This window comes from Aythya ferina (assembly GCF_964211825.1).
Source record: "Aythya ferina genome assembly, chromosome: 12".
Lineage (NCBI taxonomy): Eukaryota > Metazoa > Chordata > Aves > Anseriformes > Anatidae > Aythya > Aythya ferina.
Window position 1 is genome coordinate 11,495,603 of NC_140308.1, and position 17,041 is coordinate 11,512,643.

The 17,041-nt window shown below is 43.4% G+C and overlaps 1 protein-coding gene across 2 annotated transcripts in view; it reads left to right on the forward strand.

Moving 5' to 3' along the window:
* NLRC5 (NLR family CARD domain containing 5) overlaps positions 1 to 17,041 on the forward strand; it is a 49,939-nt gene that overhangs the window by 6,540 nt on the left and 26,358 nt on the right. For both annotated transcript variants that reach the window (XM_084533915.1, XM_084533916.1), the window contains exons 5-17: positions 2,960 to 3,025; positions 4,058 to 5,813; positions 7,789 to 7,872; positions 8,197 to 8,280; positions 8,361 to 8,444; positions 9,703 to 9,792; positions 10,634 to 10,684; positions 11,620 to 11,685; positions 12,737 to 12,820; positions 13,764 to 13,847; positions 14,241 to 14,330; positions 15,336 to 15,398; positions 16,437 to 16,514. In XM_084533915.1, coding sequence (XP_084390041.1) covers positions 2,960 to 3,025; positions 4,058 to 5,813; positions 7,789 to 7,872; positions 8,197 to 8,280; positions 8,361 to 8,444; positions 9,703 to 9,792; positions 10,634 to 10,684; positions 11,620 to 11,685; positions 12,737 to 12,820; positions 13,764 to 13,847; positions 14,241 to 14,330; positions 15,336 to 15,398; positions 16,437 to 16,514 — 2,680 coding nt within the window. The remainder of the gene's footprint in view (positions 1 to 2,959; positions 3,026 to 4,057; positions 5,814 to 7,788; positions 7,873 to 8,196; positions 8,281 to 8,360; positions 8,445 to 9,702; positions 9,793 to 10,633; positions 10,685 to 11,619; positions 11,686 to 12,736; positions 12,821 to 13,763; positions 13,848 to 14,240; positions 14,331 to 15,335; positions 15,399 to 16,436; positions 16,515 to 17,041) is intronic.

The following is a 17,041-nucleotide window of genomic DNA, read 5'->3' on the forward strand; positions in this document are numbered from 1 at the left end:
GTAAGGCTGCAACAAACCACAGCACTGGCAAGGTGTGGGGAAACCACTGCAACTTCAGGTTTTATTTTTGTTTTGTTGCTTTTCAGATGAACCTCCCCTGCTTTATTTTCTTTCCCTGTGTTTCAGAAAAGCCTTGTTAGCACTGACTCTGCTAAGGAACACACTCAGTTTCTCTAGCTGAGGGAATCTCCCTCTCACCTTCCAAAACCCCTACTTTTTGCTTCTATACTGTGGTTGGCTCAGTGATAGGTGGAGGAAGTTGGTTTGGCTTTTAAAGAAAGCTCAGACAGACCATCTAGAGTTGATCCACCAGAAACCATTCTAGGAGTGTGAATATCCAAGCTTAAAAGAATAGTTAGTAGTAGTTCTAGGGCTTGCTTCAGGGATGAACTTAGTACCTCTAACTCTTAGCCTTAGTACTCGGCCTTCTAACTCTGCAGATAATGAAATGAGGGATTTGTTTTCAAGATCCCTCCTCTTCCCCTAGTGCTTTGCAGTGACATCAATCACTGAATGTCAGACAAAAGCCTTTGGTGCGATGTGAAGATGCTGAAGGTGTGGGCCACTATGGAGCGATATCCCTGGTCCTTCATTTAACAGCTACTGGAAGAACTGGAGGCTGCTAAATTCTGAGTTGCCACCTCAGTCACCAGTTTTTCAGCTTCCAGAACTGAAAGACCAGCCCAGGCCCTCTCCAAGTGAAGAATCTCACAGAAGAGAGACAGAATGGACATTATTCTAACATCCAGCTGTCCAAGTGGGTAAACAGAGGAGACTGCAGCAAAAAGAACCCAGGCCATCCACCAATTCAGATTTACGCAGAAAGCTGCCATCAGGTTTCTGTGTTCTGCAAAGTGTGTTGAGAGAAAACAAAGCAGCAGGAAACGAAGCTTTGTGTTCTGCAGGCTGCAGTGCAGAGAAGCCACTGAGCCATCACCCTGGCAGTGCAAAGAGCAAAGTGCAAGCCTTGGGTCCTCTAGAGGTGCTTAACATTGCTGTCAGGGAGTGGGTTTGGTGCCGGATTGCCCAATGGTGAAAAACAGGCAATTTGAAGGAAAAGATGCTCTTAGTTTTGCAGGGAGTGTTCCTGTTCCTGCTGTGTGAATTTGGGCACTCACGCTCACAGCAGCAGGAGCTTGTTGCAGAGCTGGCTGTCTTTCTTGCTGAGGTTTGTCAGTGTTCTCAGTAACTTAGACCTTGCATCTTGCGTTTCCTGCTCCTCGCCAGACAGAGGTAGGCTTTTGGCACTGCACTTCCTGAGCAGTGATCACTTCCTGGCTTGTCCAGCTCTGCTGGCATTACTCATTTTAATCCTTATCTCCCAACCTGCCCTTTGCAATTCCAACCATTTGTATGGTCACAGAGATGCTTGTGCCTCTGCTTTTTATAGGCTGTTGATCTCAGCAGTTGCTGGTGGAATAGAAATCTGAAAATAGTGCTGAAAGGTATTGGGACTAATTAAGAAAAGTAGGATTTATCCCTCTGTCAGCTCTCCACATTCTCTGTATCTGAGAGAGCTGCATAAACAATTAGAGAATTAACCAGGAAATCTGTGGGCTGTGAGTTCTTCAGAAATAACTGTTCCCTTGGGATAACAGAGCTGTTTTTGTGCATTCCTGCATTCAAAGCAGATGCATCTTCTGGCCTACGAAAATACTCACCAGCGAGGTTGGTGTGGTCAGCCTTGGGAAATGCCAGGCAGCTTTTCATGACGGCTCCGTCCCTTAGTGCTCCCTGCCTGTACAGTGCACCACTCCTAGGAGTGTCTAAGGGAAGGTTGGACCTGCTGCTTAGGGACATGGATTAGTGGGTGACATTGGTAGAAGGGTGATGGTTAGACCAGATGATCTTGAAGGTCTTTTCCAACAATAATGATTCTATGATCTCTGTCTCAGATCTGCCAGGCTTCTTCCGTACGCTCAGAATCACTTCGTCCATGCCCTATGTAACTTTCCAGTGCTCATGGTGTAAATCTTTGATTAGGCTGTCTGCAAACCTTAATGTTTCATCTACTTATGTGTCCTACCTTGAACCCAGAATTGAATGCACCTCTTTTTTTCTTTTCTTTTTTTTTTTTTTTTTTTTTGTTTTGTTTCGTTACAGCATCTGTGGTGCCAATAGGGTCACTTCCTAGAATGCTTTTTGAGAGGTTGTTATGATACTTCTTAGCTAAGGTTCTGGTGTGGTTTAGCACTTACACGTCTCAGCAAATGGGAATTGATCTAACCATCATTTACTAAACATCACACATCTTGCAGAATATGCCTTTTAATATGCACATTGTTTCCTGTTGAACTTCAAAGTCAGGTTTCCCCAAGCAACTTGTACCACTGCATCTCCTTACTTCTGACGTCCCAGCTGTTTTTAACTGAGAACGATAAGATTTGGTTACTAACTGCTCTGTGAAGTGCAGTCAATGTTCCAGTGTCAGATAAATGTTGAATCCTTGTATCTAATCATGTGTTCCTTATGGAGGAGCAAGGCCCTACTTAAGTTCTCTGCAAAAACACTCAAGTAGGTTGAATAGGAAAGTAGTAAATGACACTGGGGTAGGCAAGATTGATGTTATCCCCTGGGAAAGCCTATATAAACTGAAGTGTTGGAATGAATTGCCTGGAGAGCTCAGGGGGCTCCATTACTGAAGGTCAGTAAACCAGCCCAGACCCCTACATCACCCCTGAGAGCTGTAGAGTATCCAGGCTTGGACAAGGGGATGGTTTGGCCTCTTGAGGACCAGCCCCAGCTGATTTTCTATAGCTAGATGCATGTCTGCATTTACTTCGACAATTGCAAAAACTGTTTTGTAAACTCAGCCTGAATTTGCAAATAGTTTTGTCTCTCCGATTTTGCTTTTTTGTTTTTAGCTCCCTGAATGCTTTGCTGGAGTGTTTTGCCCAGCTCTAAATAAGTTGACATTGGAGGTGCTGTTTTGACGTATTTCTGACTTTTCACGTTTTAGGATTTGCTCGCCGCCGCCGTAGCAGCAGCTCCATCAGTGATAAGGATGCTAAACAGAAACGCCTGGGTATGTAGATATTCCAGAAGTAGAACAATGGTGTGGTTCCCTCCATGGAAGAACCTGTTAAACTTCTTTGCAAAAGCACTCAAAAAATCAACTTCCTGCATTGAGGGAAAATTTTGTTTAGTGACTGCATAAACTCAACGCAACAGGCTATAAGATGTATGGACAGTGGGACCTAGCAAATAACAAGAAACATCCACGTCCATTTCAGAGGTGTATTAAATCTACCTGAGGAGAAGAGATGTGTATAGCATATGCCATCTCTCTTAAAGCCTGATACGCCTATAAAGCATTCAGCTGTTGGTCATCCCTTTATTATTATTTTTAAGCCAAATCAGGAGACATAGTTTAATTTAAATACAATTTAAATCCCACGGTTTGTCTAGCATGTTAAAAATGTGTATGGTTTCTTAGGAGAACAGCAACACATGTTTGTGTGTGTATACAAGCACAGCTAGTTGCTTGTGCTGAATGGGGACTGCTGCTTTGTTATTGCTCTGCTGCCTGGCTGGAGGTGCTGATGTGCTTTTGCAGCATCATTTAAGTGCATGTATGTTGGAAATGAAGTGGCCTTGGAAGTAGGTCTCAGTAGAGAGGCAGGGGAACAAAGAGAGATCCTGTTACAGAATCTTAAAAACACAGCCTCACAGCACGGGAAGTGTCTGTTGTGACATGCAGAAAGTTGAGCAAGTGTGGCACAAGGCCAGCATGGGCAAGCAGAGGGCTGGTGAACAGCCCACATATGCATAAACATCAATAACTAATTCTCATCTTAAAGAGATAAGACTTAGTGTTTATATGAAGCTATTTCACATTGTTCCTGAATTTTCTCCCTGCTTCATCAGCCCCTGTGCAAAAATAGGCAAAATTCCGTGTTATTTTTATGCTTTCAAAATTGGTCATCTCTACCTCTAGCTCTGTGGAGCAGCCTCTGATCAGAGTGCTGTTTCTCTTTAAGCGGCAATATTTTTGATCTGTCACAGCTCAGAACTACCTAACTTTTTCACCCTCAACTCACCCTGTCTTCTCTCTCAGATTCAGCTGAAAATTATCGGCACCTTCTCATTGATACAGTCCGTCAGAGATACGGAAGCAGGAGAGCAGCAGGAGCAGCAGCACAGGAACAAATGCAGCCACTGGCTTTCAACCAAGCCTTTGTCAATCTTGTTATTCGACAAAGCAAAGCCTCCCGAATAAAAGAGAGAACAGATAAACCCAGAGAAGATCTGCCCAGTGCCCCTGAACCAGAAGAATGTGTGGATACAGCCATGAGAGTGTCAGATCTGTTTAGTAGCGTGGTCCGATCGGGTACAACTAAGTTGATCTTTTTGTTCGGTAGACCGGGTACAGGCAAGACCATGCTGATGCACAGGATTTGTCAGAAATGGGCAGAAGGTGTCTTACATCAGTTTCTCTTCACTTTCCTTTTTGAGTTTCGTCAGCTGAATTTATTAAAAAGAAAATTGACTCTGAAGGAGCTTTTGTTTGACCTGTTTCTCCAGCCAGAAGAGAGCCCCGATGCAGTGTTCCAGCACCTCCTGGAAAATGCACAGCATACACTGATCATCTTTGACGGGCTGGATGAGTTCACAGGTAGCATGGACATGTCATCCACTTCTAAGGAAGGCCCGACACTTCCCTCTCGTATGTCCATATCTGAGCTCTTTGCAGACCTTTGTCATGGGAAGCTCCTTCCTGGTTGCACAGTGTTGGTTACCAGCCGACCTAAGAGACTACCAGACTTCTTATTAAACACAGTAGATGTTCTAGCAGAAGTTTGGGGATTTGATCACAAGAAGGTTGAAGAATATGTCAGCCACTATTTTCATCATCATTCATTCAAAGAACAAGCCATTACTCACCTGAAGAACAACACTAAGCTCCTCAGCATGTGTCTGATCCCTGCTCTGTGTTATGTTGTCTGCATCTGTTTGGAGTATTTGCTTCTTAAACATCAGATGAGTGTAGAGCTTCCTCAGACTATGACACAGTTTTATATAAAAATGCTTCTCATCTTCATAAACAAACAGCAGGGAGAGCATGCAGTTGATGAGGAAACTCAGCTGAACTGTAACAAGAAGGCCATTTTGGGTCTCTGTGATCTTGCACTGAAAGGCCTGGAAGATAAGAAGCTTGTATTTTATGTCAGTGATATTCCAGAAGACGTGAAAGAATTTGCTTCCTTGCATGGTCTGCTGACTGTCTTTGAGGTGAAGACGAGTGGCGCTCACCCAGAGGCTGGTTATGCCTTTGTGCACTTGAGCTTGCAGGAGTTTTTTGCCGCGCTGTGTCTCATGATAAACAAGAGGGTGGACAAGAGCTACCTGAAGAAGAAATTCTCTTTGAAGTCAAAGTGGACTTTAAAGAATGAAGCAAAGACTGAGTTCATAGAGAGTTTTCACATCTTCCTCTCAGGCCTGTCATCGAAAGAGTGTAGGACATTTCTCATGTTGCTAGCTGAACAAAATGAGGCGTGGGTGCAGGATAAGCAAGATGCAATCCTGCAGTCTCTCAAGAAACTGGCAGCCACTCATCTGACAGGGCCCAAAGTCATTGAGCTCTGCCATTGCACGTTTGAAACTCAAGACCTCAAAGTAGCGCAGCACATTGGGAGCCTACTGAATTTCAAGTACGAGTTTAAAAACTTCAGACTGACACCTCTCGACATGTCGGCTCTGGTTTTCGTCATCAACTCGGGCCAGGATTTGACTCATTTGGATTTTGCAGGATGCCTCATGGACGCTGGCTGTTTGGAGGTTCTGGCCAGCTGTAAAAACGTGGAGCATTTGAGGTAAATGTACTGCATGCCCGAGTGTTGGTAGGTGGAAAGGCTGAGGGGCTGGAAGGCCAAACCTAGTGCTTATGTTTTAAAAGGAAGGGAAAGAAGGTGTGAGAAGTTCTGATCTGAACAGCATAAGTTTGATACCGAAGAAATTTAGTAAATAATGTATTTCTGAGTGATTGGTGGATATTAAGGTGATCAATCCATTACAGCTGCTTTTTGTTTGTTTCTTTGTTTTGACTAAACCAATCAAAGAACAGGGTAGTTAGCCTAATAGATAAGGGAGAAAATTACAGGTATTTCCTGACTTTAGAAAGGTAGGATGAAACTTGAAAGCAAACTTGTAAGAGAAAGCAAACTTGTAAGAGAAACTTGAAAGAGAAACTTGTGACCTAAGTGAAGTCATAGAATCACAGAATCAAATCACCAGAAACCAGATGAACAGATCACAACTGCATCCTGAATGCTCTGTCAGTGCTCTGCTGTAATGCTGGAGGGACTTTCCAAGGACAGTCTCTTAGGATAGCGTTGTGGGATGGGTCTCTTTCTGTATTTCTATGAATAACTCAGAGGAATATATCTGGAATTTACTCACGGGGAGCAGCCAGGGTGCGCACTCCTGATGAGCTGACATGCTGTGGGAAGGCTCTGAGGAGCACGGCTGGCTGCCAGGAGGTTTGCCTGGTGAGAGCAGCAAGAATCACTGGCAGGGGATCGCATCTGGGCTGTGGGAAACGGCTGCAGGGAATAGCATTGTCTGCTCCCAAGTGAAAACTGCTATTTTTGGATATTGATATCATTGCAAAAAATGGCAGTAATTGAGTGTTTTCTGTCTCCACTAAGGAAAATAGGAAATACTCTTTAATTTACTGTTAGGAAAGCTGTCTGATGATACATCCCAACTCTAAATGGCTGACACAGGCCACAGGGCAGTGTGCAGATCTCCTGCTCTCACACAGCAGATTAGGCTGACTCCTGAGCTTGGCTGGGCTGTTACGTTCCATTAGGAGAAATGAACAGGGTTTGGGGCGGGTTTCTTCCACAGCTCATAAACTCTCAAGCCTGTGCCTGATTAAGGTTACAGTCTGCTTGATGCAAATGCTCTGAGTGCTGTTTCAGCTGCATGTTGCTTGTCTAAAGGAGCAGTGTTGCCTCAGGTGTGTTACCAGTGACCTCAGGCCATGTCTTCAGTCAAAAAGGAAAGTGATGTTCCACCACACCTCTGCAGCTTGTTCCTGAGCCCTTCTGGTTTCAGAGAAGTTGGTGGAGGCACGCAGGCAGCAGGGCCAGGGATGGGATTCTGCTCCCAGGGCTCCCTACGTGCTGTGGGAGATGTGACTCAGGCTGCTGTGCACTAACACATCCTGTAATCAGTACATCCTGAAGCTGGTTCATAGGAGCACTTCTGTGCCTAAAAGCTTACCTGTTTATCTGTTTAATTTTTCCAACATCGGTTACTTCTATAAAAGAGGTACTTTCCTTCAGACTTTGCCTTTTATATTCTGGAAAACTCTGGCTAGTTTGCTACCCAAACTTTTACAGCATCTGTACTGAAGTCAACCCTTTTGTAACTCAGGAACTCTTTGCTCAGGAGCTTTTAGATATTCTCAGTCTGCACGAGCTTGGTTTGTCCCCATGTGACCATGAGCAGAACCTGGCCTTGGTCCCATGATCAGATCTCCATGATTCATACTCCGTTGGGACATGCGATTGTGCTTCCTCTTGGTGTCTGTGGCAGCAGCTACACATAATGCCACTGTACCAAAAGGCCTTCTCTCCTTTAGGTACTTGCAGTTGATGTACAAGTTTCATGTTGTGGTTTTTTTTTTTTTCTCCAAACAGATGCTGCAAGAAAGCGCATAACACAACAATGGTTATAAAATACATTCAACACATACAGTTTGTCGTATTTTAACCTGCTTTGTGGGCTAGCTGATTTTGTTCTTTGGTGTGCTTACCTTTTTCCCTTTTCTTTACGTTTTAGCTTTCGAAGTAGGAGATTTGGTGATGACTTCGCTGCTGCTCTTTCAAAGAGCTTACGAGAAATGGGGAGCCTGAAGAAACTAGAGTAAGTCTTTGCTTGTAAGGTTAGAGCCTCCCCTGCTGTGTTTCTGGCTGGCAGGTTAATCACTCAAGGATGCAGAGCCATGCAGAACAGCACAGATATGCGTGGCTCTTGTTTTATACTGCCACCTAATATCAAGAGGAAGATTGCATTGTCCTGGTTAAAGAGCAGCAGGAAGTCGGTTGTAGGTGGCAGAGTCGGGCTGCATCTGCTCTGTGTTGGTGTGCTAAAAGTGCAGCACAGGCACACAGCTGAGACAGGCTTGGCACACACTGCATAGATGCTAGTCTTCCTTCTTCTTGATATGAACAATTCTTCCTTTTTCAGGTTGACAGGCGGGAACATCACAGCTGAGGGGCTGACTAACTTGGTCCAGGCTTCCTCACAGTGCCTCCAGCTCGAGGAAATAAAGTGAGTTTTTTGTGACAATGTGGCTGAAATCAATTGCTCATTCCCTGGGGCCTGCGGTATTAATGAGAATCTGTGTGCAGCTTGCAGGACAATCGGATACGGGATCTAGAGGTAAAGAGGGTGTTGGACCTGTTCTCCAGAATGGAAAAGCTAAAGAAAGTAGAGTAAGTAAAAATGCAATTAACCTATTAAAAATGGTAGCCACTATGAAGCCAAGCATAGCATCAGAGAGAGTTTAAGTCCTCATCAGAGTGGAGCTGTAAAGATGTCTTTGTAAGGGTTGATACTTGCTCATAGAGATGTTGCTGGAAGACATGGAGGACAGTAATCTGGGGCACAAATATTGTAATGCAGGTAGGGCTATGCTGGAGGTCTGGCTTGGAATGAGGTAGGCTCAGCTTTCACAGCCAGTTCTTACCCATCTGGTTTAAAATAATGTCTAGGGAGTCCTGGCACCACTGACACATCTCCAGAAATTACAAGCCATGTTCAGCTTGATGCCTGGCATGACTTTTTCCTCTTCTTCCTCCTCACCTCTCTTCCCCTTGGTCAGGCTTAGATGGAGATTTCTCAGCTCAGTGTAAGAGAGAACAGCTCCATCCTTGTCTTCCTAAGCTTTTGTTTAGCTGTCTCGTCCCATGTGGAGGCCCCACTTAAACTCCTGTAAGATCATAGTGCTGAACGAGAGGGACTGACCAGCAGAGACCAGCATCTTTTCAGGTGGAGATAACCATCTGAAAACCCCCAGCGAAGCAACGTACGATATAGAACAGTTAGAAAGTCGGTGCGATTTGTAAGTCACATTCGCTCGCACATTTCTGTTACACACAGACAGTGTTATTGTTAGGGATGACTCCTTTGAGGTCCATAGGAATGGTGCCCTGTGGTCCTGAGAACATGTAGAGGATCTGTAGAAGCAAGACCTTGCGTTTCATGTTTAGTGAGTTGCAACAAGTAATGAAACAGCATAAATGTACAATTAAAGAATACATCCTCAGAGGCTGCTAGTATTGTGGTTTCAGGGATGTTTTATGTCTGAAGGTTTAGACCATGCTATAATATGCCCTACATAATTGAATTATTTGTTATAATAGGATTTAATTGTACTGTGTAGTCATGCAGTTATGAAGTACAACCCCTACATTTTGGACCAAAGATAGTTAATGGTTCTTTTATTGCACATAGCAGAAGGGTGTCTGATGCTATATGAGAGCATGGGAGCTATAGCTTGCGGAGAAAACTATGATGTGATTATGCTTTTGTTGGGTCAAAATGCAAAATTCTAAAGTTTTAGAGAAACCTCATAACTAAAAGAATGTGTACTTTGGGGTATTTGGGGTGTGCGGCAGAGAGCATTTGTGTAACAAATAACCATGCTGTTGGGTCCAGCATCTGAGATTGTATTCTTCCTGATATTCACAGTCTGAGCAACAACAATCTTTCCTTGAATGCTGTTCTCATTTTGGCAAAGGAAGTCGTCACGTGTCAAAATGCTACAGAACTGCACATCAGGTACCAGTACATGAGAGCTGTTACAAAACAAATACGTTGTCTCTTTCAGTGATGACTTGATAAATAAATGGACACAGCTTACTTGTTTGTTAATCAAAATCAATAAAGCATGACTTTTATTCCTTTGTTTTCTGTGTGAAACAAAATTTGATTATACGATAGACTTCCTGTTTGTATTTTTAATAGGTTTCTTTGTCTATAAATTGATTTGCAAGTGTAATATTTTTTCATATACAACAGAATCTAAACTTGCTTTTAAGCTCTGCAATATCTCATGCAGGAAATTCTTTATCAGCTAGAATAAATTCACTACAAACCAGCTAAGCTTACCAAAAAGGTGTGGATTTAAGTAGCAGTGTCTATGTGTTCTTTAGATTACAGGTTTTGGTGCTTTCATAGGTCCAGAAAACATAGAAAGGGGAGATTTTTTAAGTCCTAGCGTATGTGCTTAGACTGTAAGTTTACTAGGCCAAGTTAATCGTTGGTGTAACTCAGGGGAAGCTACAGTGCATACAACATTTATTTTTCCTGCTGGGTTGGAGTTTCTACAGAACCTCTTTCCAACAAATTGCTGGCCTCAACAAAAAAATCCCCACCCATTTCTCCTTAATCATGTTACTCTTCTGTGTGTACTGCAGCCCTAATTCAACATATGGGGTATCCTGCTGCCTTCTAGCCCCGTGGCCGCTTTTTGACTTGCCTGTGGAAATGTGCTGGTATGGCAGATGCTGAGGCCCTCTGTAGCATTCAGGCAACAGCTTTAGTCCTTCCTGAGCACCACTACAAAAGAAATGTCATCCTTCCACCTGCGTCCTAACGTTGGCTTTGATCTCATTTTCAGGAAGGACATCGTGATAATAAATTTTTCTGGCACGTCTGGAAAAGTTCAAAGGTAAGAAACTGTATGTGGTATTATGCTTTTCGCTTTTTTTTTTTTTTCTTTTTTCCCCAATTACGCTGGTTTAAACCATCAGCTTGGTGTCACTGTAAACCACTCTAGGAACAGAACTGATTGCCTCTGCTCTTGCATCTGGCAGAGCTGGAGCCACCTGAGCAAGGAGAAAGGTAAACAAAATAACTGGTCTTTGCACAGTCCTGTTAGCCAGTTCCACAAAGGCAGAGCCGTAGCTCCTGCATAAGCTTGAAGTACATCTTCGTATTGCAAAACTGCTGATGCTGAAACCAATGGGCAACTGAATGTGAGGATAAACAAAAGGAAAACTTTGCCATTATCTGTCTGGCTCTTACATTCTCTCTGCTTGTGCATCCATTTGAGGGAAGGGTAAATTTGACCGTAATTAAGAATCTGCAAGACAGTCTTGTGTTCTGTGATAGGGAGCTCCTTTTGCCCTGTTATGTGCAGTCCTAGAGGGACCTCACAGTATTTCACACGTATATGTGAACTGGCTTAGCCTGGCTCTGAGTCAGCTAGGAACTGCTCCTGCTCAGATGTCTGAACAGCCTTGTGCTGTTGTAGGCAGCCTGGTGCCCGTGGGTGTGTTTATCTGTTTCTCTGGTGGCACAAACCCCCGTGCAGGCAAAACATCCTGCATCTTAGTAGTGCCTTTGCATGGGAGCTGAGTTACCCAGTTGATTCAAATATAGTGAAATCCTATGTGGACACCCCCTGTGCTGGACTGCTCCCATCACCTGATGGGGATGTTCTGTCTCTTGAAAATCATTTAACCTTGCTTGGAAGGGTTGGGCGGATCACAGACCTTGTGTTTTTTTTTTTCCAGAAAGCTTGCAGAAAATACTAACCAGCTCCCATGTCCTCAGATATTCTATGAAGGCATACTAAAGACCAAATATTTTGCTTGTTTGTAGATCTTTGGATTTGAGATGGGAAGAAAACAAGGAATGTGTGATTCCAACTAGACATATGAAGTTATGGTAAGAGAAAGCATTGAAATTCCTGCTCATTAATGTGATTTGCAGATGACAGGTACTACAGAAGAACAAGAATAGGAGCTGTGTTGGTGATTAAGGAAGGAGATACAAGAAAATATTTTAAATAAACCTGATTCAGTAAATAAAACTAAAAATCTCTGTCTAGCCAAACTAACAGCCCTGAAGGGGCAGAGTTGCCTTGATAATTCCCAACTTGCCCCGTGTTATCAAAGGCATGAGCCATGTAGTCTTCTGTCTTTCCTGTGAGACAGCAGAGTACCAGCTTTCTCAGAACAGGACTCAGGTATACTGCCCAAGCATGCTAGAGCTAAGAAACAGCCCTCTCATGCCTCTTGTTCTTGCCCTCACTGTTCTGTATAACACAAGCAATCACATCCATCTCTTCCACGTGGATGGAATGGTGGTGCTGGGCAGTTCCAATGCAAGACACTGCACTTAGCACTTTCCAAGCATGGCCCTCTGCACTCCTTCTGTAGCAAGGGGTACAGAGGGATGGAGCAATGTGCCCAGAATGGTGTGGCAGAGCAGGGACTAAAAACTGCCTCTCTTGACACTGGTTCTTTGTGTCTTCATCCAGAGAGAGATGCCAGAAATGCCTGGGTCCCACTTCCTCCTCCCTGCTTGTTATAGGCTGAGAGAGTTAGGGTTTTCTCGCCTCGAGAAGAGAAGGCTCTGGGGAGACCTTATGGCAGCCTTCCAGTGTCTAAAGGGGGCCTACAGGAAAGCTGGGGAGGGACTCTTTCAGGGAATGCAGTGATAGGACAAGGTGTAATGGTTTTAAACTAAAAAAGGATAGATTTAGCTTAGATATAAGGAAGAAATTCTTTACTATAAGGGTGGTGAAGCACTGGAACAGGTTGCTGGGAGAAGCCGTGGATGCCCCACATGTTCAAGGCCAGGTTGAATGGGGCTTGGAGCAATCTGATCTAGTGGAAGGTGTCCCTGCCCATGGCAGGGGTTTGGGATTAGATGATCTTTAAGGTTGCTTGCATCCCAAACCATTCTATGATTCTTTAACCCTTTCTGTTCACAGCTTACGGGATCGCGGCCTGTCTTTGCAACATGCAAAGGAGATTGTGTCCATTCTCCAGAGCTGCCCCCATCTCTCTGAAGTTGAGTAAGTGCCTCCTTTCCTTCTGGTTGTGTCACTGTGGGCAGGAGACAGGTACGGTGGATTTAGATGTAGAGGGCAGTGAGTCGTGGGGTCTGACCCCAAGGAAGGATCCCAGCACTCTGCATTATGTCTGGTGAGATCCTGATTAGGGGTTTTTGGTGAGGTTCTGCAGGAGATGAATGCTGAACAACTTTCAGTTCCTGTTACAACTGCAGCGTCTGGCTCCCTGGGGCTGTAGCCAGAGATGACAGTTGCAGAGCAGACCCTGCTAATGAAGGAACACTGCATGCTGGAGGCAACGCCAAGCTGTATTCTCTGAGCCAGTAAAGGGACACAGATGGCTTCTGTGTTGTTCCTTTTGTTTTTTTAAGGCTGTCCAGCTCTGCTGGGAGAAGTGAGAGGAGAGTTCCACTTCGTAACCTACCCACTGCAATGAGCATCATCCCTACAGTTCCTTATTTGTGTGTATATGAGGCCAACTGATTCTGGCTGTAAACTCTCCTTCTAGCCTGTCTGCACTGGAAAATGCAGGAATAACTGTTGCAAGACAGTTCACTCCAGACTGGGTCTTAAATTCAGCTACACCCTAAACTCCAGTTTTCCAGCTCACTGATTTGAAACTGAGGTCTTTGTTATCCAGTTTTCCTTCCTTCCTTGCTTCCTTCCAGGAGGATAGTAAAAACTCATTCAGTTGGTTTCTTGCTTTGCACTTCCACTTAGGTGTTTCTAAAGATGTTTCTGGGGCTAAAGCATGAGTTATGTTTCTCTAGGGATAAAACTCTTGGTCTAGAGTTATTTCAGTGCAGAGGGAAATGGGAGATTGCTCTGGGACAGAAGAACAGTCCAGGCAAAAGAGCAATTGTAACAACGGGAAAGCAAACAGATTTTAACAGCTTTGCTACTTACACTGTTCAAAGCAGTCCCCGCTAACTGGAAAATGTCTCAGTTTATCAGGTAACAAGCTTGGAGATGAAGGCTGCAGTTGCCTGCTGGAAAGCCTCCCTTGGATATCAATTTCAAAGCAGCTGGAGTAAGTGTTGCCCTTTTTTTCTTGAGCCTTGACAGTACAGAGATGCTGAGCAGGGGTCCAGGAGGCAAAAACCTCACCCAGACAGACGTAGCTCTGAGCACTGTAAGGATGAGACTCATCCCATGAGGCTGTTCAGGGTGAAGTTGGTCATTTGCTCAAAGCATTTTACTCAGAAACAGATCTAAATGCATCTGAAGTGCTGAAGTGCCCTTTAATTAAAACCCTTTCTCAGAAGAAGCAGTGATCCAGTGTCTTTTGTTCCATGCCACTTCTGAAGTGCAGTGAGTTCAAGCACACAGCGTGTTCATGACCACTTCCACAAGGACAGTCCTCCATGTGCTTGCTGCATGTGTGATTTCAGTAACCAGATATTTGCCTTTTTCTTTTTCTTAGCCTCAGTCACAACCTCCTCTCTATTAATGGCATTTACAGTCTGTTGAAGTCAGTAAATACCTGCCAGAAGACGATGGAGGTAGAAGTCAGGTATGTATGTCTTGAAGAATCTTGTTTGAGGTTAATCCCAAAGTACAAGTCTGAGAGTAAAGTTCTAGGATTTTTGAGTCACCTCAGAATAGGGGTGGGTGAAGAACATGCGCAAAGGAGATATACACATGGTGATGCATAGCTGTAAGCAGACTCTTTCTGAGCCATCATCCAGAATTTGAGAGGGTGCAGATACTAAAATACATTGCAAATCTGTGAAGTGATGTTATAAAGTATTTTGAAATCTTAAGCCAGGCTATCACACAGTTTGGAACTTTATAATGTATGTAATCCCAGTGCACTAATAAAATTCTAGATCAATACTCCAGATAGAGGAATAATTTAACAACTTAGCAACAATTGTTTGCCAAGTATATTGTATGAAAATAATCAAGAGGTAGTGTCACCCCGCGTCTCACTGCTGTTCTGATCCTGTTCTCCTTGTGTTCCATTTCCTCTTTTTTCATCTATGTTCTATTCCTGATTTTTTCCTTCCATTTAATCTTTATTCCTTTTGATTAATACATTTTAATCTCTTTCTACCTCGCTTTTCATGTTATTTTCCTTTATGCATATTTGAGGGGCATGCTGACCCTACTTTCCCATATTTTCAGAGGCATGAGTGAATTGAACTTTAGACTCATTGCTGTGCTCTGCCTTGGGAAGAGGTACTCTGTGGAGTATGAGAAATGTTGACTTCTGGAGCGGAGCTGGAAATTCTCCTAGTATTTTCCTTTGGAAACACCCTAGAGTTCAAATGTAGTGATTTTGTCTGCACTTTCTCTAGTGGTTTGGAGAAACTGAGTCATCTGATATTGGATAATTTGATCCAACCAGGATTTAAAACTAATGGTGATGTTCTTTTGCTTGTTTTGGGAAGATTTTAAGTGATTGGTAGCACCAAAGTATTTTGAACAGATCTCCACCAAAATGAAGCATTCATAAAATAATTAATTTAAATATCTAGAATGTGACATTGATTGATTGCTTTTCTTCTTCATTTAGCCTTTGTCATAAGACTGCATTCCTGAGGTTTACAGAAGACAGAGAATTTGCTTCCCCTCACAGGTAGAGTATGTGTGGAGAAATGTGTTGTGTTTTTTTTTTTCTCAGCATCTCGTTTAGTTCTTATATCTTGTTTACGTACCAAGGGTAACAGTTCACCTCACTTTCCCCCTTCCCCTGGAATCTAAAATTAGTAATCTCTCCTGGTTTTCTTAGCCAGGAAGTTGGCTACTAACTTCTATAATGTATGATTATGTTTTATGTCTCTAGAGGACATTTCAACCCAGGATCCTAAGCAAAACAGGCTGTTTAACGACAGCCATGCTCTCTAATAATAGCAAACAATAAAAAAACAAACAAAAACACAAGCAAGCCCCACACCTCCAAGCAAAAATCCCAACAGATTCACAGATCTCTGTGTGTTTAGAACTATTTAGTTCAGTACACTGTGCATTCCCTATCATGGTACTCATGAATCAAAATGAATTTGGAATTTTGTTTTTCACCTTAGAAAACTGTGAATAAAAACAGCTCAGTCCAGATGTTTTAACTGAGAGGGGTTTGTTGTTGCTCCTGGAGCCCTAGGTTCATTTCTTTATTCCCTTGTTCTCCATGAACTGAGTCCACTTAAAATAGCATTTCCCGTGATACCTGAGTCCCACCTTTTATCTGGGGAGGAACTGGGAGGCAACCCAGTTGTTATGGTTATGCTTGGAAAAGAAGGACAGCCTGGGTGAGACATGTGACCTGTGACTCCTTTAAGGCACCAGATGACATTTCAAACTCAGATATTTTGGAATCTGGATGTTGCATTTACTTATGAACAGTAGGGTTTTTTGCACAGACATGGACTCTTTGCAGAAAACATGTTTAGGCAAAAGCTGAATGTTCCATCAGATTCTAGCTTAGATGGGAAGTCTGTCTTGTTCCCCTTCTCCCCAGTGGTCCACACTCTCACATATTTGGATAATTACTGAAAGAAAGAAAAGTCTGCTATTGGCAAGACACTGGTGAGGGTAGTTCCAGGTAAACCCCAGGGATCTGCCAAATTACTGAAGCATTAATGTTTTACTCTTGTCTGTTTTTGTGCACACTTACTAGGGAGGAGCCTTTGTACCCTACTGATGACCAACAGGTTGGAGAGGAAAAACAAACACCTACGCTCTCAAAAAAAATAAGGTATTGTGTCAAATGTTCATTGTATTTCATATATTTCCTATGTCTGGATCCTTTAGCTGATGAAAGCTGCATCTCCAGGTTTGAATGGTGAATCACAAGAGATCTGGTAAAGTCAAACATTTGTCTCTGTGCTCACAGTCCTAGCTAGCAGCACTAGAAGCTCTGTGGTTAGTGTTTGTGGTCTTCTACAGTAACCAAAGTAGATTGTTCTGGGCTCACTAGTACAAGAGGGATGTAGAACTTCTAGAGAGGATCCAGTGTACAGCCATGAAGATGATTAAGGGATTGGAGCATCTGTCTTATGAGGAAAGACTAAGCAAGCTGGGCCTGTTTAGCCTAGAGAAGAGGAGATTGAGAGGGGATCTTAACAACCTCTGTTAATACCTGAGGGGACAATGTAAAGAGGATGGGGCCAAGCTCTTCTCAGTGGTGGCTAGTGATAGGACAAGGGGTAATGGGTATAAATTGAACTACAAGAGGTTTCATCACCATATGAGTAAGAACTATGGTTTGGGTGACAGAGCACT